Source organism: Seriola lalandi, unplaced genomic scaffold (genome assembly GCF_002814215.2).
Source record: "Seriola lalandi dorsalis isolate HSWRI2012SDOR001 ecotype SW California unplaced genomic scaffold, Sedor1 jcf7180002054850, whole genome shotgun sequence".
Classification (NCBI taxonomy): domain Eukaryota; kingdom Metazoa; phylum Chordata; class Actinopteri; order Carangiformes; family Carangidae; genus Seriola; species Seriola lalandi.
In genome coordinates this window covers 35,935-58,178 of record NW_019525403.1, presented here as the reverse complement: position 1 = coordinate 58,178, position 22,244 = coordinate 35,935, and the positions used below count along the sequence as shown (strand labels likewise).

Here is a 22,244-nt window from a genome sequence, read left to right as displayed (position 1 = left end):
AAAGATTCAGCAGACTCAGTCTAATGTGTTCTTGTGGGACATGACTCAACTTGTCCGGCCAGGAGCAAATTAAAGTTTCCACTAATTGCTGACGTTTGGGTCCAGTTCAAAAAATATGGTTAGCATCTTTCAGTTGACTCACTGCAGGCTACACAAGAATTTGTATAAACATACCTTTTTATAATCAGACTCATGCAGGGATTACTGAACAGGCCTGAGGGGTCAGGGGGCACCATGTTAACATTTCTGGGTGGACAGTCAATCAAAGAGACGCAACGTGAGACTTTGAATGGCTAAAAAAGAGAAACAAACAACCACAAAGAGACACGAAACTGTAAAGAGACCCAAAACGATTGCTAAGAGAAGCAAATCAACCATATAGAGACTCAAAACAACCACAAAGAATCATAAAACGACAACAAAGAGGCAAAAGGAGTATAAACAATGCACCATTTTGTGTGTCTTTCAGTCTGTTGGGGTCTTGCTCCTTTGTGGGAAAGATGGGGGGGGGAGGCGTCTGTACCCAGGGGTCCATTGTCTCATAATCCGTCTATGATCATACTCTATCTTAATCAGCATGCACAGGTTGTTGCTGTATCAGGAGCGCACACTCCTGCAGAGACACCCATCCATCACAGAGAGGTAGGGAGCCATTAGCCAGATTAGGCTGTCTGAGTCTATCAGCAAACTGTTACTTTGCTGTGATTTACAGCCGTACGTCACGGGCTACTGTACTCCAGCAGCAGCCATGTAAACAACGGCTGTCACAAGGCTTGTTTTTGTTTTTTTTGTGGTGGCGGAGGCGCCGTCGTCGTTGTGTTGCTAGGAGCTCAGAGAAACACACTCTCGGGTTTGACAATAAAATGTACGTTTTGGTGGAAGCGTTTGTCCGTCTCGTTATACAATACATGAACAGAGCATTGTGTGGAAAGATTAACCCACTGCGTGTGTGTGTGTGTGTGTGTGTGTGTGTGTGTGTGTGTGTGTGCGCATATGCATCTTTGGGTTTCTGAACGTGTGAGGACAAAATAAAGACAGAAACATGAGGAAATCCTCGAACGCGAACACATCCGGGCTGCTCCCCTCTTCTTCTTAGAATGATCGTTTTACCTTAGTGCTAAAAGTGTGATAAAGATTTGGTTTTATATTCAGCCTTGAAAATTCTGCCACCTGTTCCCAGTGCAGCTGCTTCTTCTTCTAGAGAATAAGTGTCGACAGCTCTTACCAAGACAAAATGAGATGAATCACAGCATCTCAAAAATGTCAGAAATTTGACTAAATTAGATAAAACACAAAAATATTCTTAAATTACTAATGTTTTTTATTATTTAATTTGCTAATGATATAATATGATTGGAGATTTTATAATAAGGACCACTAATGACCTGAAACAGCTCTGATTCTGATTGTCTCATGTTTTGTTCTGTTCTTTGTAAGTCGTTCTTTTATCACCTACAGCTTTTTAAAAAACTAGACGAAGCCACACTAAAGCCTTGTTTGTTTGAAGAGAGAGCTTTGAAGATCAGAGATGCAGCACTTTGAAAATTGGCAGTTTTAGTCATTTATGCTCTTTTGGACTGTTTCTGCAGGAGTTCAGACAGTGCTTGACCTTTCACGGTTCTAATCTCTAAAGGTCTGTGAAGCAAATTTTCCAGAAATGGTTTTCCTAGTCTGCTGCACAGCAGAACCAATCCTGTCTCCAATCCAAGAAGCCAGTTTCACAAAGCATTTGTCTATAAGATGATGCAGTTTTAGACGTCACTGAAAACCCCCAAATTGCTGTCTGACGGAAAAACAAGTCCCTGTTGCTTCATAGTGGAAGAGCTATTGTTTGCTGCAGAAGAAAAACTCTAAACGTTGCCTTTAAATAATGCTTTCGTTTATTACATTTCCAGCCAAGCTGATGGGATTGCTTGGGGAAGGCACTGCCATCCCTCCACATGAGGCAATCTCAGTCCAGACTATTCTGGTCTGTGGTTCCCTGACGGTGGAACAAGCCGGGGCATCCCTCTCTATCTTCAACAATCTCTTGAGGACTCATCTCCCTAACATGCCTAAGTGGCACTTACTACGCACTTTCTGGTGCACTTCTTTTTTCTGATCTCCTTGTACTTCGCCTTGTTGAACAGATTTAGTGCTTACTTCAGTGTCTCCTGCTGCACTGAAACTTCAGTGATGTCCCGAACAGTTACCTGGTCCAGCTCCTCACCACAAACCTTTTCTGCTTTAAGGGGGGGAAAAGCAGATGCTCTAACTGTTACCTGGTAGCTAAGAGACCTTTCCTGTTACTTTGGCGATGGAAAAATACGACAACAGACACATTTCTGGAAATATGAAATCAAATTTATGGGCAATAAGTCATCCGTTCATACTAAAAGTCATTGATTACTGGTGAAAAATAAATCCTCAATCAGCATGCATGGGAAATATGAGTTATAGAGTGACCCAGCTTTTATGGTTATGGGTTGGGGGAAGATGGATGGGCGCAGTTGAGCTATGTTATGTTTATGTCAGTGGTTTGTGTGTTTATTGCCTGTGTATGTAGGAAGTTCATATATACCTGTTAAAAATAAAACTTTAAATTCGGTTTATTTTAAAACTAGTATAGCAGCTGAATGCATCATAACATGTTTAAATAATGATGAATGGACATAAATAAATAAAATGCACAAACTGGCCTGAAACATGAAGGACAAACAAGGACATGAGGAAACAGTGTCTATGTGCTGCTACATCCACCTGAACTGCTATATTTCATCATTTAATCAATATCCACATTCTGCTCCTCCTCCTACTCCCTGTTTTCCCTCTCCATCGCTCGCTCTTTCTTACCACTCCCTCCATCATTGATCTTTTTTTTTTCCTCCCTCTCAGTCCATCCATCTCACTTTGCCCTTCGTTCGTCTTTTCTCTCAAAACCAAAAGATTGAAAATTCACTCGCCATCTCTTGATATCTGCCCAAGATAATTGCTCTCCCCCTTCTCGCTCTCTCCGTCCTCCTGACTCGTTCATCCCTCGCTCTGTCATATTCCTGTCATCTTTCATCCCCCCTCTCTCTGCACTGTCTTTCCCTCTCATCTCCATCTCTCTTCCTGACTCTATCTAAGCCTCCCCTCTCATCTCCTCTCCCGGTGTGTATAATGTAATTGCAGAAGTCTATTCAGTGTGTGTGCACTCCCGTCGCAGCCCTGGCAGATTAAAGCGGTTGGGATTTAGCAGCCGTAACGTGATGGGAGTTCGGGGGAATCTTGGCTGTCATTGGAAGAGACAAGTGAACATGGTCTTCAATGTGTTTTTCTCAGTGGAGTTTGTTGGTGGAGGTGGAGGATGGGCTTTCTGTGCGTGTTTTTATTATATATACATGTTTGTTTTCTTAATGTCTGCAAGTCCCTCACTCTCCTCCCTGGGTGAAGGAAAAATCCTCCTGTGGCGTCATGACCAAAAGTATGTGGACACTGAATGTGGATACAGTATAGGGAGGATCCTTTGCTGTCAGAGCCTCAGTGCACAAAGATAAAGCCAGGTCCAGAGAGAAATGGAACCGGCCTCAACACAAAAGATGTATTTAGACAGAAATTAAAGTACATTTTTTGGCTTGTGTTAGCAGGCATCGAGCCCTGCGTTACAACAACACAAGGAGCTGCGTTGGTGGGCTGTGGTTAGTTCAGGTACCAGTGAAACATGAAATACAACAAGTCCAGTTGGAGTAACAGATCCATGAATCTAAAGGCTTTTCAGATGCCAAAATCTTCTGGCCATGAATCTGATCTGAGCGTGACAGCTGATCGGAAGTTCCAGTCGGGTTCAGTTCAGTCCTGTAGTGTGTGATATGTAAAGACGCTGATCTTAAATCTTCAGATCCATAAAGATAGTGACATCACTTGTGCATCACCCGACGGACCACGTTTCCCACGGCTCTCCATCTGGGATCTCACGCAAACTCTGAGCTTTTATCCTCTTTCTTTTTTGGCTTTTTCAGAGTAAACCACACTGTGTATGTATGTATATATATATATATGTATGTATATATATGTATGTATATATATATATATATGTATGTATATATATATATATATATGTATGTATATATATATATATATGTATATATATATATATATATGTGTATATATATATATATATATGTGTGTGTATATACAGTGTGGTTATATATATATATATAAGTGTGTTCTGCCAGTTGCTGTCCATGTTTGTTTTGCTACAAAAACAAACAGAAATTGCTGTTTTGTAGGGTCGTCTACCACCAGAACCAGTGTGCTAAAAAGGCTGAATCTGTGCAGCTTGGTGGAAACCATCCGTACGTGTGGTTTGTCTGGTCTTTTGATTTCAGCTAGTCTCCAGCTCCCCCCCCCCCCCCCCCCCCCCCCAAAAAAAAAAAAAAAAACACCTGGGGACTTTTTGGACAGACTTTGACATCTCTCCCTTGAATAGAGTCTCCAGCATTTCTCAGTGAATGTGCTCTCACATTGTGGCTGACTGTTTTCAGTAGGTGGAGGAGAGTAGTGGTGAATTCAGTCAACAGAAATGTGAAATACAGGGAACTTCAAAATGATATAACTTGAATAATTTATGTTAGTAAGATGTGGGTGTAATGTTTGGGTGTCTTCATACTTTTGACCGGTTTAATCTTAGAAGATGACTCAGAAATGAAAAAAATGCAGCTACAAACATCATGTCCTCTGAATCAAAGAGCAGGACCTTCTTCCTACAGCCGCTGTTCACCACAGACCTTCAGTAATTACACAGGGAGGAATTTATCAGAGAGCAATGGCCAATTTTTACTCCCACCGGATCTGGAAATAGACCAGAATGCATTGCAGCCACAGGACAGGTTGGGTTGACACGCAAATGCTGCTTTTTCTCAACTGAAAAAAACTCCCACCTTCTTACTCTGGCTGTGCTGCTTCATTCACTCCACCTACACGCGCTGGTTTGTGATCCTTCCCTGTCAGCTGTGATGGGGCATTCTGGGAAATGTAGGAAGTGAGAGCTGAAACATATATGCCAGACTGAAGAAAGTCACTGTCACAGATTGATTTGTGCGTTTGTTGAAGTTAAGAGAGTGTGTGGATTCACTCCTGGCAGCCGGGCCGGTGAGTCCTGCGGGGAGCGGGGGAAGTCTGGCTTGCATAATGAGCTGTGCTTAGCTTGTTAGCCCGAGATGGAGCTTGACATTCACGGTCATACTCCACGGAGCCTCACTGGATGGTTTCACTTTGAAATTGGAGTGATTTTTTTTTTTCTTCTTCTTTTTTCAGTCTGTCACCAAACATTTGGAGAGCTGGTGTCACTGCTGTCACCTCCAGCGGCCTGGAAATTAGCCTTTTTTTTATTTTTACTGCAAAGGGAGAGGTGATACTGTGATTTTTCTTTTGATTTCCTCTGCTACAAACAAGGTTCAGAAGACAGTGAAGAAACACAGTGATGCTGTGAAGGATGAATTAAAATAATAATAATAAAACACAATAAAATAACTAGAATATTCCCTCAAAGCCATATGTATTATTTCAGTATCCTTGCTGTTCGTTTGGATCTGCTTATCTGCAGTGAGAGCGCCCCCTGCAGTGTTCTCAAGGGGGTGTGAATTTTTAGTTCCACCTGATGCTTTAACTTAATTGGTGCAATATCTACTGTATTTGCAGCCTCTTAAAATAATCCATAAAGTCAGTGTTGTTGATTTGAGCGCTGGCTGTTGTCATCAAGTCAACTTTATTCCTAGAGCACATTTGAACGCAACGTGAGCTGACCACAGTGCTGTACAGAGGACAATTAAAAGAAATAAAAGCAAGTAAAACAAATGTATAATGTAAGTAGTAAATAAACAGAACATGTAAACATGCTAGCAAAAACAAGAAAATAACATATTAAAGGAGCAAATATACAATTATGAACATGACGGACTAAAAGGTTAGCAAGCTAAAAAAGGCCAGTGAATGAAACAGTGTGAAACAGTAGATAATTAGCTCCACAAACTTTGCAAGATGATTGTTTTTATTAACACAATTCAGTTCCATAACAGGAAGTGAGCCAGCGACGCCGGCCCTCACCCCTAACCTCTTATTCTTTCTATCCAAATTTCACTGCGACTTCAATATTAAAGAACATAATGCAAAACCTCAGCATTTAAATGTGCTGCTTTAGCCTTGATTTTAATTGGCTGCTCTTCACTTCTGATGGTGTTTTCCTTTTAACCCCACACACACACAGAAACACAGAAACACACACCACACTCCTCCAGTGAGCTCATATTAATTGCTTTCTGCAGCCGACAAATTGATGAGAAATGAGGAGTGCTATTCTTGTCCTGCATTAAAAAAAAAAAAAAAAGAGAAAGAAAAAGAAGTTGGAGTGGATGAAGTGAAGTCATCAATACTTCCTGACTCGCAGTAAAAATCCAGTTATTGATTCCATTAGATGTTATATCATCACCAGGAGGCTGGAGGATGCTTGTTCATTTCTTCCCCTCCTTCCTTTCCTTCCTGGGTTTCTGTGTCTTTCTTTGTGTTTTTTCTTTCTTTATTTCTTTTTGTCTCAGTTTTGTTTTTCTGTGTTTCTGTCTTGTTTTGTCTTTGTGTCTCTGTTTGTCTTTGTTGTTTTTTACTTCCATCTCTTTTCAACTCTTTATTTTGTCGTGTGTTTCTGCCTTTTTTTCTTTTCTTTCTTTCTTTTTTGTGTATTTTTCAAGCTTTAGACCTTTCAGTCTTTCTCTGTGCCTTCTTCTTTCTTTCACCTGTCTTTTTTTCTTTCACTCTCTTTCTTTGCTTCTTTCTTCCAGATGTTTACCTTCCTGTCCCTTTTATTTAGTCTGTTTTTCACTTCTCTCCTTCCCTTTTTCCTTCTTCTCTTCCCTCATAATACTTGCTGTTTACCTCCATAAAGAAAGACTTTTCTTTTTTATTTACCTTGGTGTTCCCTCCATCTCAGTGGACATCACAGCTTTACTGATGATTTAGAGATATAAAAAATCTCACACTCTCTCGGCCAATACTTAGGATTTTCCATCATTTTCAACCTGCCCCCAGAGAATCATTAACATGAGCCTTCAAGTGTGCCAGTACAGTGTGTGTGTGTGTGTGTGTGTGTGGGTGTGGGTGTGGGTGTGGGTGTGGGTGTGTGATCCTTTGCCACATGATCGTACATTTCCATTTTAGCCATGTATCTGACACTTTCATCCACAGCCAATCACAGTGACAGAGGAGACAGGGAAGCAGGGAAGCCATCCTCACCACTGTCTTGCTCAAGGACACTTGGACAGGCCCGTGATAGAAACTCCCCCCCCCCCCCCCAAAAAAGAAAAAGAAACAAAAAAAGGGACATCAGGACGTCCAGCTTGAGATCAGGACACTGCAATGACTCACTCCCTGACCCATTTTGTCATTTATCTAGTGAAGAATTTTCAACTAAACTTTATGTGCTTCACATTACAATGCAACAGCAACATGTATAGATGAAAATAATAAGTAAAAGAAAATGCTAAATAACAAAGAAGAGAAATACTGTTAAACTTAGAACAGTCTTAGGAGAGACCAGGGGACTGATGTGCATTATTCATGTGAGTATTTTCATCTTTAATGTATTAATTTGCCTGAGAGAAATAAAGAGTGAGATCTTGTATAATCATCCTCAGGAGAAGTAACAGATTGTTGATGCAATGACTTCAAATTCTGACTCTGAAGGGAGGAGTTTTACTTCTATTTTGGTGAAACCATGAACAATAAAATCGTGATTTATGAGGTGTAATCAATTAAGTTTTTGGTCCAGCTGGTTTTGTATGCAGACACACTGTATTGCCAAAAGTCTGTCTGGTTTTCATTGCGTTGGCTGGGACCCTTAGTTTCGATAAAAGGTCAGTTCAACGCTTCAGGAAACTGATGTTTCTGCCAATAAATAGGGAAATGTTTTTTTCCACTTTGGCGTGGAAGGACTTGGCGCTGACGTCAGCCCCGTCCGACAGATTTAGGACCAACTGGACTGTGAACTTGGTCTCATCAAGTCCCTGCAGCCAGGCTCCAAAATCTGGCCTTGTTATCACGTCACATTACTGTTCCTGGTTCTGGTCACATGTTGGCATGTCCACATACTTTTGGCCATTTGGTGCATTTTCAGGAACTGTAGCAGAGTTTGATCTCAGAAACGTGATTAGTAATCATAAGCACAGAGATATGAAGTTCAGGTGTCTGTATATTTTTGGACACATTGTGTTTTATGTGGCTATTTAAAAAAAAGTTTTTATACAACTCTTATTTTGAAAGGCTGCAGCAGGACAAGAACGCTCTGCAAACTAGACGCGGGGGCTCTTGACCGTCCCAAACAACTAATGTGTGTGTGTGTGTGTGTGTGCGTATGTGTGTGTGTTTTAACAGCTGTGCCAGCAGCCCCAGTGAATGTATCGGTGACCCAGCTGAGGGCGCACTCGGCCATGGTGACCTGGAACGTCCCTCAGGGAGATACTGTGATTGGATACGCCATCTCACAGCAGGTACAGTAAAGTAGCCTTGTACCATCACTGTGTGTGTGTGTGTGTGTGTGTGTGTGTGTGTTAGTGCATGGCAATTGAGCCCAAAGATTGATTTTTCTTAATTGGTTTAATCCTCAAAAAGCTTGAAAAATAATTTCTCAGCCTCCCCATTAAACTTAGTCAATCTGCCTCACATCAAATTTAGCCTGATCTAACCTTTTTTCCCCCCGTGCTCTCGTTTGGTTGAGGGCCAATTAATTTTGCAGGGCTACAAATTGAAGGGATATAAATTATAAATAAATTGCCCAGAGACGTTGGATCTCTGCCACTTTCAGGGCCAGAAAGCTGCTTTATTCAGAGCTGAATTGTGTTTTTTTTTTGTGACCTGGCTTTATTTCTTGGAGTGGATTCATCTCCTTTCTTTTTTTCCCCCTTCTTCTTCTTGCTGTTGTCTGCAGGGGTTTTTTAAAACGCTGTGTCACTCGCGAGGCAGGTAGACAGTCAGCATTTTCTCTGTGAGACACTTTGACTCACGATGGGTCCAGTGTGTCTCCTTAAAAACAAAAAAGTCTGGAAATGCCAGGGGAATGTGCTCATAAACATTGAACTGGAGAAGCCTGTGAATGTCGAGGCCGGCAGCTGCTTGACGTTGGGACTTGGAGCAATAATAAAAAAACAAATCTCCTGATTACAGATCCAGCCAAAGGAAGGCGTGCGGCTTTCTGAGTGTCCAATTAGCAGGAAAAAGCAGAGTAATGTTTATAATGGAAACAGTTGAATTGAAATATAATTCTTAGAAAGTGGGAATGGTGTAATTTAGGTTTTATTCTTTGCTCTCTTGCTAACTGGTTTTCATACACTTCCAACTGCAACACAGGTGTTTCTGTTCACTCTTTATGGAGTCTTTTTTTTATAATCAATTCAGATTTCTTCTAATAAGTTGAGCTTCTTTACAACTAAACAGAAAGTGCCCCCCTGGAGTACAAGTGCCCCCGGTTGCATCGCTGTAATAGACATTTCACATTAATTCTGCTCATAAATCACCACGTTTTGTTCTCCTGAAACCTCGGCTCACTCTAATCAGTTTTTACCACCCACGGTTTGGCAAAAGGAGAATCAGACATTAGCCGAGCTCTGAGTGGGAGTTGTCTCCATTAGTGGAAATTATTTGGCCGGGACTCGTCTCGCACCGGAGGAACATCCACAGCGGTGGCCATGCCAAGCAACTCCGTGTTTTTTTTTTGTTTTTTTTCCTCTTAAAGTCGCCTCACGTCTGACTCAGAATCCATCAACCTTGTGGCATCTTCTCAAAAAACAGAGGGATGGGGATGTAAAACATCTCCTGCCATAACCTCAGAAAGCACTTATGTAAAAACCCTCTCAAATATTAATAGGGGAGGTGATAGGAGCAGGTAGATGCATGCAGTTTTATCTATCTACTGAGCTCTAGTGTTAGTCATCAAAAGTTGCTCTCTGCACAAAAGGGCAACAAATCCCAGGAAATGCATTTATATAGAGTTCCGCTGCCTCCTGTCAATCAAGCTTACCTCCATCCACCTCTGTTTTTTAAAAACAAGCAGCAGAGGTTCAGCGTCGAGCTTTAGCTGCAATGTGATTTGGATCCACATACAGACCTCTGCTGCTTTAGGAGATTATTTCGCACACTGTGTCTTCCAGTAACGAGCTGAGGCTTCTGTTTGTGAAGGAGAAACAGGGCGAGTGAATCTGAGTTGCTTCACTCATCTGAAGTTGCTCCAACTCCCTGAGCGCCAGCTGCTGAGATCCACGCATTATGCAACTCACACACACACACACAGGAAGTAACCCAATTCAAGATGTATATATGAAACTCCTAATAATCCTTTTTCTGATTCATAAATCCCAAACTGTCGCAGACACAAAGTTAATTGATGATTAATTCGTATCTGTGGATGGAGGTCGGTGAAATAAATCCACCCAGGTCTGCAGATAGTTTTTAAAGTATGTTTTTCCTGCTGCTAGAAGAAACTGCTGATATACACTGAACAGCTGACTTCTGTCCTGACCTGAAAACAGTTGCATAACCACACTTAGTCTTCACCTGTGTGCTCCAGGGTTGCTCGTCACACAGGGAACATTTCAGTGAGGTCACCTTGAGCGTGACAACGCGCCTCCTCTGTCCTCGCTGAGACTTTTTTTAAAAAGCATCGGCTGGCCTCAGCTGATCCATCAGCCGCCACGCTACAATGACTCTGTCCAAGTGAAAAACTCCTATTGTGCCTCCTCCACTTTTACAGTTTGAGGAATAATCACAACAGAACTGTTTCTTCTTCTCGTTTGACGCTTGAAAGTTTGAAAGAAAATGTTGAAGAAGCAGCTCTGTAGACGAAGTTTAACACAAATGAAATGTTGCCTTGAATTATTACAAAGCGCTCACAGCTGTTGAGCTTAAAGAGCAGCAGGAAGTGCCTTACAGTCTTTACTTTTTGCCTCTCAGGTTTATGGGTGTAGGGGACTAATCGCACAGTAGTTTCTGTAGTATTCACTGTGATAGTTACTGTGCAGCAGCATCGGGGTGTGAAATGTTAGATGTAAACAGTAGAATACAGGAAAGTCCATAAACCATCGTGTTCAGATTTTGATGGATTTGTCTGGTTTTTGTTCCAAACTCTGAGAATCTTGCAGAATCACCGTTGAGTCACCGGCACTGATTAACAATCCTTTTAACGCCCAGAAAATATCTTGTGTTTTGTTCCCGGTAAAACCTTCCTCGCTGACCCGTTGCCGGCGGCGCTGCCAGAGGAGCAGAGGACGCGGCTCTGACTGTGCTGAGTGTCTGATTCAGACATCTGGAGGGCCCGGAGCGTCCTGCCAGCCTCCTCTTTATTGACTTCTCCTCAGCTTTTAGTGCTTTATGGCCACATTTACTCACTGGGAAACTCGTGTCTCCTTCTAAACTAAACTTTACTTTAATCCAGTGGGAAGAGCAGTTTGTGAGGCTTAATGGAGTTCTCGCCCTGCGGCTGTTAACCCCTTTACACCTCAGTGTCACAACACCAGAAGCCACAGTTGTGGATTTTAGACGCTATTCACACTGTGTAAATCGTTTCAACTCTGAGCTGCTGTTTAATTAGAACCTAGAGGTTTTTTTTTTATTGTGTTTTCAATTGAACTCTGATGTTGTGAATCATCCTCAATTCAAAGCCAGTGGTTGAGTGACAGTTAAAGACTTATTCTGTGGTAAAAGCTGCTTTTTGCACTGGCAGAGCATCTGTGTCCGTACATGACACTTTGTCTGTTTCCTCCAAACCATGATTGCTGGCGTTACCTTGCCTGCAGACCTAATTTCCTCAAGTGGGACAGCGAGTGTTTGAGCTGAATTTATATGAGGTGAAATTGCCTGTTAGCACTCAGGCTGTATTTGCATTTGTAACATCTGTATATAGTGAAATAATGCAGCTAGTTATTTTTTCTATTAAATTAGAGCTGATGACTGGTGAGGTTTTCTTGAATACAGACCTGGATTTGACCTGTTTTCAAGGCAGTTTTCAGTTGTGAATTAAATACAATGATTAGTTCCAAAGTTTTTATTTAAATTCCTGTCATTTACATGCTAATTGAGTGCATGAGTGTGCATATTCATGTGTCCACATTGCTTGGCGTAAGTGTGCGTAAGCATCCACCAGGTGGCATGTTGTCGTCCTCATGTATCTGCACATGTGTCCCGTCTCCAGAGGCAGGACGGCCTGATACAGCGCTCCATCCGAGAGGTGAACACGTCCAGCCGCTGGTGCGTGCTGTGGGACCTGGACGAGGACACGCACTACAGTGTCCAGGTGAGATGCACACACACACACACACACACACACACACACACACACACACGCTCTTGCTTGTCTTCAAAAACGCTGCAATAATGTAACCCAGTGATTATTGTGCTGTTGTGATGAGAAAGAATTGTGGTCCAGCAGCTCGCCAGGCCTGTGGGTGGCAAACTGGACACTTACCAGGTTGCACATAAACGAAATAGTGGCACAGATGATGCTATTGTCACATTGATACTTACACTTACAGCAGAGGAGCCTGGAACTACAGCTGGTGCTCTCTTTATTGCAGAGACGATTTGATCTTCGTCTCCCTCTGTGACGCTCAGGACGACCTCAGGGTCTTAATATTTCAAGTACATCGTTTTCAGACGATGCTACACTCTTGTCTTTGTTTGGCACTGAAGATGATCCCAGTGTCGCACATTCAACACGTTTCCTCCTACAAATATTTATGTATTTAACTCGGAGTAGCAATGTACAACAACATATTTACTTTCTTAGGAACCACAGAGATTCTGTTATTATTTTTCCAATCTTTAACACAGTGTTGTGCAGTTATCGCTCTGTTCAGCCTAAAGCTAAACTGCTACTCATCTGCTCACAGACTGGGGTCAGACAGTTGAGCCAAGTCTCAAACTGCAGTGAATGAAAATGAAAAGTGAGCGATTTATTTAGTTATTTTCTGGTGTATTATATGATGTTGTGCGTGTTTGTTCAGTGAAATATGCAGTTGCTATGCATGTGAAGCAGTGTACACCTTGGAATGCAATGCAAATTATTTTAAAGGTAACCAGGGTTAACATTAGAGCTTTTTTTTTCCTGAGCTTTCAACCACATTTCACTGTCTTCCTCAGCAGATGTTAGTCATGGAGATAGCTCAGTATTGAATGCAGTCATGTGATAACAAGTGTGAGAATCATGCGAAAACGTATCACGTCCTCATGATAACTGGGCGAGATACATCCTCTGCGGATGACCATGACAATGCGGTTGAAAGATCTGGAAACAGATAACAAGTGGAGTTGAGTTTAGAGTTGTTGTTTTATGTCTGACTTGTAAAAATGTAAAAAAAAAAGGAAATCTGCAGATGAGTCACAGATGTCTGCGGGGGCAGCTTCGATCGAGGAACTTCACTGATAATAAATGGCATTTCAGAAATGAACTCGTACTTTTATTAACCTCCTCTCGGCGCATAATTAGCATACGGTGGCAATACTGTCCTTATGACACGTCTTCTTGGCTTCAATCAAAAGCCAGCACAAACTACAGCTCCTCTCTGAAGGAGGAGTGTTTAATGCGACTCCATTATCATGACTCTATTAAACTTTATAATCCATTATGGCTTAATAGACCGACACAGATTGTCCTTCACTTGGAGGACTCGGTTAAATAAGCTCGTCAGCAAGCATATGCCCTGCAGAAGTGTCATTGAGCAAAGCACTGGATCCTCGTCAGCATCGGGGGGGGTGGAATTTGACCTCTGACCTTCCTGTAGCGGGGAGGGAAGTAAAAAAAGGAGAATCTGTCTTTCTCTGTCTGCTCAGATCAAACCTGAAACTTTTCAAGTAGAGAAATGTTTTGGATCCTTTCAGATGAATTTTAATGACTTATATTGTAATGAAATGATGTAATTAACTTTTGCATGGTACCCACTTCTGCCGTGGTTCGTTATTTTCCCAGAATGACTTGCACAGCTGCCTCCACAGAAAACCTGCTGAATTCAACCCCCAGGTTCAATGTGTAGGTGGAGACAGCGGAGTCTGCAGCACCGCCAGACCTCTTGTGGATGTAATTGTTGCTCTGTGGTGGATTTCTCTCCCTGTGTGACTGTTGAACTTCATATTCACTGTGACCAACTCCTGTCGCTGCCAGAAATATCTCTGAATGAGAAATACACCATGAAAAACTTATTTCTTGCAAGTAGCTTCATTTGTGATGGATTTTCACTCTAATCTGTTTTCCCCCTCTTATCTTTCACTCTGCGTCTACATTTACAGTGCCATCCGTCCTCCAGTGATCATTCAGGATCCCGGCCAAGAACCTAAGCACCATTTGCTCGCTAAATACACCCTCGCCAGCCACTTTCTTCTCACCGTTACATAATGTCATCCGCCATTAATGACTGGCTGGGAATGTACCCAGTATTTTCCGAGCAGTCTGATGATATGGCTCCTTCATTATTTCCTTAAGAGTATGAGGAGAACTGGATGTTCTCACCTTTTTTTGGCTGGATTTAGGTGCAGTCCGTCGGCCCTCACGGTGACAGCCAACCCAGCCGTGCCGTCCACTTCAGGACTCTGGAGAGAAGTGACCATTATCCAGCCGGAGTCCTGGACCACCGTAAATAAATACACACACATATGTAGACACTCATTTTCAGAAAATAAGTTATCACGATCATTATAATCATTCTAAATGTGACGGTGCTGAATCATCATGTGTCCTCAGATGAACCGGCGATGGAAGGTCTGGGTATGACGCCACACCTGCAGACAGGAGAGCTGCTCATTATCACCACCGTGCTGCTGCTGTGGGCAGGTCAGCCTGGACGTGTGTGTGTGTGTGTGTGTGTGTGCTCCACAGTGTGTAGGTAAGGATGTAATTGGAGTATTCTCAGGGACAGATTATGAGAAGACAGCGTGTCCCTGGGCACAGAGATGTAAAAGCCCCCACCCCCACACCCCACCCCTCCTACATAAGGGCAAGACCCACAGATTCAATGATATGTCTCTGTGGTTATGTTGTGTGTCTGTGGTCATGTTGTGTGTCTCTCTGTGGTCATGCTGTGTGTCTGTGGTCATGTTGTGTGTCTGTGGTCATGCTGTGTGTCTGTGGTCGTGCTGTGTGTCTGTGGTCATGTTGTGTGTCTGTGGTCATGTTGTGTGTCTGTGGTCATGTTGTGTGTCTGTGGTCGTGTTGTGTGTCTGTGGTCGTGTTGTGTGTCTGTGGTCATGTTGTGTGTCTGTGGTCATGTTGTGTGTCTGTGGTCATGCTGTGTGTCTGTGGTCATGTTGTGTGTCTGTGGTCATGCTGTGTGTCTGTGGTCGTGTTGTGTGTCTATCTGTGGTCGTGTTGTGTGTCTGTGGTCATGTTGTGTGTCTCTCTGTGGTCATGCTGTGTGTCTGTGGTCGTGTTGTGTATCTGTGGTCGTGTTGTGTGTCTCTCTGTGGTCATGCTGTGTGTCTGTGGTCGTGCTGTGTGTCTGTAGTAGTCTTCCTGGGCCTGTTCAGCAGCCCGTCGATGAGTAAACTGAATGTAGGTGTGATAACGTCCACATGCAGATGAAGATGCTCTTCGCTTTTCCCTCATGTGTTTGACTTTGCTTTTACTATCTCGTCCTCCTCAGCCGTCATCGCCCTGTTCTGCCGACAGTATGACATCATCAAAGACAACGACTCCAATGGCACCAAGGAGAAAGCCAAGAGGCCGCTGGTCCGCGCCACTTCCTCCTACTACAACCCTTCAGCCGGCAGCTCACCCATCTACCACAACGGAGCCGTTCGCAGCAGCAGGGTGACTCATTTCTCCTCCGAGCGCTGAGCTTCATTTAGAAAACTTCTTCCTCTTCTCCATAGCTTTTGTTTAGCTGCAGCATAGCTCTATATAATACATGATCATTCTTGGCTGCCAGGAGTGTTTTGTTTCCTCTGAAGGGCTTTTGTAGACGCATCAGAGATCTCCTAGCAACCAGAGCTGCTGCCATCATGGCTAAATATAAAACAACCAGGCTGGAAACAAAGAGCTAGCTGCAAACGCTTTTTGGGTTTGTTGCTGTGCATCTTTGTAAGAGTGAGCAATCTGACGAGGTCGATCTGTGTCCAAATACAAGTGATGAAACATCAGTGGTGCAGCACAGCAATCACTCGGTTCTCTTAGGACGACTGACGTATCATTTTTTTAAGGAATGGAAGGAAGAAAGTCGGAAAGGGGTTCTTCTCCATGACATGTTTGCAGATTATTTCTGCTTGCAGCTCCAAATTTAAAATAGCTTCATTTCATATTGTTTTTGGAAGCAATCAGCAGGCAGTCACTGAGTTTTATACAAATATAGCTTAATAACAAAATATAACCTCGGGCTACTTTTTTAGACAGTAAAATGTAAATGTTTCTTGTATCTTGTGCAGAATTTTATACACACCTGACACATTTAAACTAGAGTTCGTCATAATTTTTCATATGTTGCGAGTTCACTCATATGGCATGACTGCATATTAATTAAAAAAAACTGTTTCTGGTGCAGTTTTAGCATCAGGATCTCTAAAAACAAAAACCCTGTTGTTGGCACATGTCGCCCCAGGGCAGAGATAAGTTGAAAGCAACAACGAAACCCAACATGCAAAACACGATTCATTTCATGTCTGGTTGCCTTGATAACAAGGAGTGTCTCCTCAGCCTCCCCACAGTCAGTTATTTTTAATTTTTCAGCCAAAACACTGTGAGTGAGAACTGAACCTCAAAGCTGACACGCACACGCACACGCACACACACACACACACACACACACGAGTGGAGCAGCTCACTGATTAGATAATAAATCTTTGACAGACATTATATATGGAGTGCATTAAGGCACGTGTGGGTGCACGTGAGTCTGAGTCTCTGCCTTCCTGATGTTTCTGAGTCATGTTCATGTATGTGACCCTCTGTCTCTTTCTGTTTGTGACTCATGTGTTTGTGCACACAGCCCCCATCTCACTGTTTGCTTCTGTCTCAGCTCCACAGAGCCTCCTCCTCCATCAGCATCATTAGGGTCTGAGAGTGGATGTTACTTGAAAAACTCACTGTGCTGTACGGCAGCGACGGGACGGGTGGAGCTGACGATGTGCAACAGCGGGCGGCGTTTGCCGGAGGAACTTCAGTGGGATTATCATGAGGAACAGAGAATTGATAGACCTGCTGGGTGAGAGTCTAATTTATTGTAAAATATGGGCAAAGTGAGAAGCACTCCATGCAAATGAAATTCAAATGAAACTGAGGAGTCATGCTGTGAATGAAGTGGATGACTACTGCGCTCTAGTGGCAGAAGACGGCAGCATTAAAACATCATGGAAACAGCTGTACACTGGCCTCCTGTGGCATCATACCATTCGTACCATTGCAGCGTATTTTCAACTCATTTCCTGTTGTATAAAAAAGTTTTCCTCTCTCTGATGTCAAAGACTAAATGTGAGCATGTCGAACACGTCCTGTCCTCCTCAAACTAATTGATTTTCCAACACGTGCGCATTCGACTACTATATTACTATGTGATTTATACATTTTTTTAATTCATAATCAATAATTACTAACATCAGAACGAGTGTATTATATGTAATTAGAATATGTACATAGATTGAAGGCAGGTGAACTGAAGTTAAAAGAAATCAAAGTATAATTTAAACAAATCTTTGAATGTATGTGACGATAACGTCGGAGGCTGAAAACACACTGTAAACTTTCATGCTTATGTTTTTTCCCATTAACTCAAATAAGTTTGTTGATTGTATTCAGAACTGAACTTCTTGTGACTTAAATGAATGACATTTAGTTGATTCATCACTTTAAATTGTTTAGCATACTTCCCTGCAATCTGTTGTCGTGCGTTAAAATTGCCCAGAGAAGCAACAGCTGCAGCAACTGGGTAGAAAATCTAGTCAATTTAAGAAAATGTAGTAGGTAAGTGAGGTAATCTTACAGCTAAAACCTTGGATTGATTTGGATTATGAGTATGATACGAGTTGTTGATATTTTGTGTATAAGTTGCTCGGCAGCTTCTCGAAGGATGACGACCTGTGTTTGTTTCTGTTGTATTCATTTGATTTTTTTCACTGTGTATCTGACCGGATCAAGAGTCTGCTTAAAATTTCTAAATCTCTGTATTCTCCAGTTTCAATAAACATGAAATGCGGTTGTGGTGGTATCACAGTAACAAACACACGTGCACATGCACACGCTCTGCATTTCATCAGTACCTGCATTCAGCTGCTGCATTAGGATGATTTACAGATGATCAGTTAATCAATAGCCGCTGTGTGCGTGTGCGCAGACATTAATCTTGATCACTTGCTTGTCGATATCTATGTGCACGTGCACTACTAATATTCTGTAGTAATTTTCTTTTCCCTAGAAAAACAAGATGATGTGACTTATATGATATCAATACCAGCGTTTGTGTCACTGCTGAGAATACCGTGACGCCATGATCTGTTTTACTTAATGTAACTGTGCAAAATGAAGAGATTTTTATCATCTTGTCCTGATAGATACAGTTTGTGGTGCGGACAACAGATGGCGCCTGAACTCTATCAGTTGAGTAGGTAGATAGATGCAGTCCAGGCTGTAAGTATTTTGGCCAGTTTTTGGAAATTCAGTATGATTAAAGGATGCTATTAGCTGTTGGAAGTTCCAGTTTGCAGTGTAACATAGATGCACAGAAAACTGTTTAATACTGATACACACAACTCAGGCAGGTTCAGATTTGTGTATTTTGTTTAATGTTTTATGTCCACGTTTAATCACAGTGTCGATGTCATATTGTAATCAATGGAAATACTAAAGCATTTCCATTTTCTGACATATTTACTGATTTACTATAAAAAAAAATATATATATATATATATATATTTAGTGAGATTTAAAATGGAAGGAAAAAGTTTTTTCTTTGTGAACATCAATCACGAGGTTTACGTGTTGGTTCATGGGAAAGCACAGGTTTCCCTGCAGGTGGAGGCGGTTAGCATGGTAACAGATGAGCTACAATGCCAAGTGGATAGGATATGCATATTTTCCAAAGGAATGCATATATTTTCAGTTGATTTGAATAAAAGCAAATGTCACCATGAACATGGGCTGCAGCTTTAGGCTTTCCTGGGTCAGAGGTCACAGATCAAGGTTTTGTTTTAGGCTTTTCCTTGCTTCTTCCTCGCCTTTATTCCCTCTTTCAGAAGGAAAACAAAAGGCAGGAAAGTGGAGGAATCCGTAGTGAGGGGTGAAGTAAAGGGCAGGTCACAGACTGAAATATCACAGCTTGCCCGGGGCACATCATCGTCTCTGATGCTGTGAGGGAGTTTTGTGACAAGTCGGGGGTAATATCGAAGGAGAGAGGGAGAGCGGCCGCCGGGGAACAAGATCGATCAAGTGCCTTTGACTGAATCACTGATGTTGTGCCATCAGATTTCCTTTGAAGGAAACATTGAGAGCTGAGGATCTCATTCTGAGTTAATGAGATTTTAATCCGACGTGTATAACAGCACCCTCCACCGTGACATTTAAAGAAGTCATTAAGTGGTGATGGATGAGACGGGGTGGCCTGTAAAAAATAACTTTTACTCCATTTACTGTACTCCAATATGAGGAAAGGGATTTGCAAGGAAATTTATCACAGGATGAAGTTAAGTGTTAATTAGCACCCTAAAATTTAGGATTCCACAAAAGTTGAAGATTAAGAAGCAGAAATCACATTTTATTTCATGGTGGATTTTCACTATATTCAATATCACCACAATAACGGTTGTTTTGGCCAGCAGCCAAACACCCCTCTGTTCTCTACCCCGCTTAGTATAATCCGAGTTCCCCCTTTTATGAATCAAATTGGACTCACATGCCGCCTGCTTGACAGTCTGACCTTTCACCTTGGCTTGGAGGTAGCACGGATGGGAGCACATGCTACAAAATTCAATTAAATATCACTAATCAACTATGAAAATTAACATCAAATGCCTTTGTGTTGCTCTTCAATTAACTTCCAAGTCATGTCAAACTAAATCAGAAGTTTGTAGTCTCCAATTCAAAATAACCAAATTATTCACAGCTAGCTAACTAAGGAAGCTAAGTTGTGCTTTAGTCAGGAATTTTGCACTAGATTTCACTTTGTGTGCACTTCAGGTCTTCTCTGGCCCGTTCCCTCTCTTCATTCAGCAGCCTGCTCTCAGCACACTTTTTACATTACACTTTGGATGTTGGACTTGAAAAATCATAGACTGACCTGGGCTTGATCCCATGTCCTCAAAATTCAGGTGCAGGTATCTAACCCATTGAGCCACAAAGCCAGACACAATACAAGTGTCTTTCTCAAAGGCTTTTCGCTCTGTCCTTTGTGTTTTGGGCAACAGCCAAACACCCCTCTGTTCTCTACCCCGCTTAGTACAATCCGGGTTCCCCCTTGTATAAATCCAATTGGATTCATCCACTTCCTGTTTGACAGTCTGACCTTTCACCTCGGCTCGGAGGCAGCACGGACGGGACCACATGCTACAAACATTCCGGTAACTTCAGTTCAATTCAATATCTCTAAACCACTATCAAAATAACTAACATCAAATGCCTCTGTGTTGCTCCTCCATTAACTTCCAAGTCATGTCAAAGAAAATCACAACTTAGTGCTCTCAAATTCTAAATAACCAAATTATTCACACTTAGCTAACTTAGCAAGCCCAGTTCACCACACATGCTCGGATAAGACTATGCAGAAAACACTGTGTATCTTTGCTTGTGCATGTTGTGGCAGCTCTTCAATCTTTCTCACTCAGAACAGAACATCAGTCATGTCGCTTCACTCTTATCTGTATATTTCACCCATGCAGCTCAAATTAAAAAAAATTATACAGCCAAAGGCAATAAAAATAACACTTCTTTCTAAAAATTACCAATGACAAAATATCAGATTACAATTACAGTTTGACTCAAACGGGGACAGGACAAAATTCACACCACTCATTTCATTTTATTTCTATACATTCTCATTCATCTTCAGAGGAAAAGTCTCTCTACAAGCTTTCTTATGTCTTAAATTCAGCCCGTCGCCGCTTTGTCTGCTTTTTTCTTCTCTGTATTTTCACAACATGGAAGGAAGTGTGCTGCATATGGACTCTGCTCGCTCTCTTCTCTGCATGCTGACCACTTGGAACTTCAACATCAAATCACAAACGCTACCAGATCACATCACAGCCGGCTCAAATGTCAGGCAGAGTACCCGCCCTCCCTCATCTCAGCCCACAGAGTCTGTCTGTCACTACATGTGCCTGTGTCTTCTTTGAATGCAGATGTCCCGCCACCAGGAGACCAGGCACCGGCCGGCACACCGCTCCAACTCCAGCTCTTCACTCCTTGCGCTCACATGTCCATCACGCCGGAAGCTGGCGGCCACCCATCACAAAAGGTAATGGCGCTCTCATTATATCGGGATCACAAAACAAACATGCTTTATTCAATTTTTTATATTATTCATTGCAATTAATCAGCAAAACTCTTGCTATTTAGCAAAAATATCATTTGGCCATTCATACCAGTGTGTCATATGTAAACCTTATATCCATTTTCATTTTTCACAGAAGGATCACGGCGCAGTCGGCAGGCCTCAGCTCTGACCGCCGCCTGGAACACACATCACGTACGTCACATTTTTACAAACTTCATATCAGTTACAATCAATCCTACTTTTACAATCTTTACATTTATACTCTATATTCTTGCTCTTTGCTTACATGCCTCTTTTAGACTAAGTCTTTTTGCTCATTTACACACATGCAGCTGGAACCCTCCACCTCCTCTTTGGCGCTCCGCCCTTCTACGTCCAACTGACTGGCCCGGACCAGACCGTACCGGATCGGACCAGAATTTGCAAACAAATACATCAAAAAAGTCTTAGAAAACTACTTGTTGTCATATAGCAGGCTTTTACCATCATGTGAGACACTAGTCAAATGCTGCTCCGCGTCACCGCGATGTTTAGAGCAAAGTCCAATACTTTTTCTCAAGCCGTTGTAGCAGTAATTGCTATGTCAACTCCAACAAGGACTTCAAATCCAGAGACAAGTATTATTCAAATTCCAACCACGAAGGGACTCGAACCCTCAATCTTCTGATCCGAAGTCAGACGCCCTGTCCATTAGGCCACATGGTCACACCTAACAATGCTTAAGGGGCCTTTTCATTTTCTTATTGTTTTGACCTTTTTGTCGGGGTAAACACAAAAGTGTGAGTT

The 22,244-nt window shown here is 42.2% G+C and overlaps 1 protein-coding gene, 1 long non-coding RNA gene and 1 other non-coding gene across 8 annotated transcripts in view; 2 read left to right on the top strand and 1 right to left on the bottom strand.

The window, feature by feature from the left end:
* The window catches only part of LOC111670295 (fibronectin type III domain-containing protein 4-like), a 43,544-nt gene extending 25,374 nt beyond the window's left edge, over positions 1-18,170 (top strand). For both annotated transcript variants that reach the window (XM_087179504.1, XM_023426942.2), the window contains 6 exons: positions 8,383-8,498; positions 12,191-12,292; positions 14,521-14,623; positions 14,732-14,821; positions 15,630-15,796; positions 16,998-18,170. In XM_087179504.1, coding sequence (XP_087035630.1) covers positions 8,439-8,498; positions 12,191-12,292; positions 14,521-14,623; positions 14,732-14,821; positions 15,630-15,796; positions 16,998-17,039 — 564 coding nt within the window. In that variant the 5' untranslated portion in view covers positions 8,383-8,438 and the 3' untranslated portion in view covers positions 17,040-18,170. The remainder of the gene's footprint in view (positions 1-8,382; positions 8,499-12,190; positions 12,293-14,520; positions 14,624-14,731; positions 14,822-15,629; positions 15,797-16,997) is intronic.
* Positions 18,171-20,383: 2,213 nt separating this feature from the next.
* On the top strand, positions 20,384-22,193 carry LOC147817903 (uncharacterized). Of its 5 annotated transcripts, none has more exons than XR_015438523.1 (5): positions 20,386-20,526; positions 21,114-21,219; positions 21,304-21,419; positions 21,592-21,650; positions 21,791-22,193. It is a non-coding gene; the product is annotated as an uncharacterized LOC147817903 (long non-coding RNA). The 5 variants fall into 5 exon arrangements; XR_015438521.1 differs by having other exon boundaries at positions 20,387-20,526; positions 21,110-21,219; XR_015438522.1 differs by having other exon boundaries at positions 20,384-20,526; positions 21,114-21,419.
* trnar-ucg (transfer RNA arginine (anticodon UCG)) lies at positions 22,091-22,163 on the bottom strand. The gene has a single exon. It is a non-coding gene; the product is annotated as a tRNA-Arg (tRNA).
* Positions 22,194-22,244: the final 51 nt, after the last annotated feature.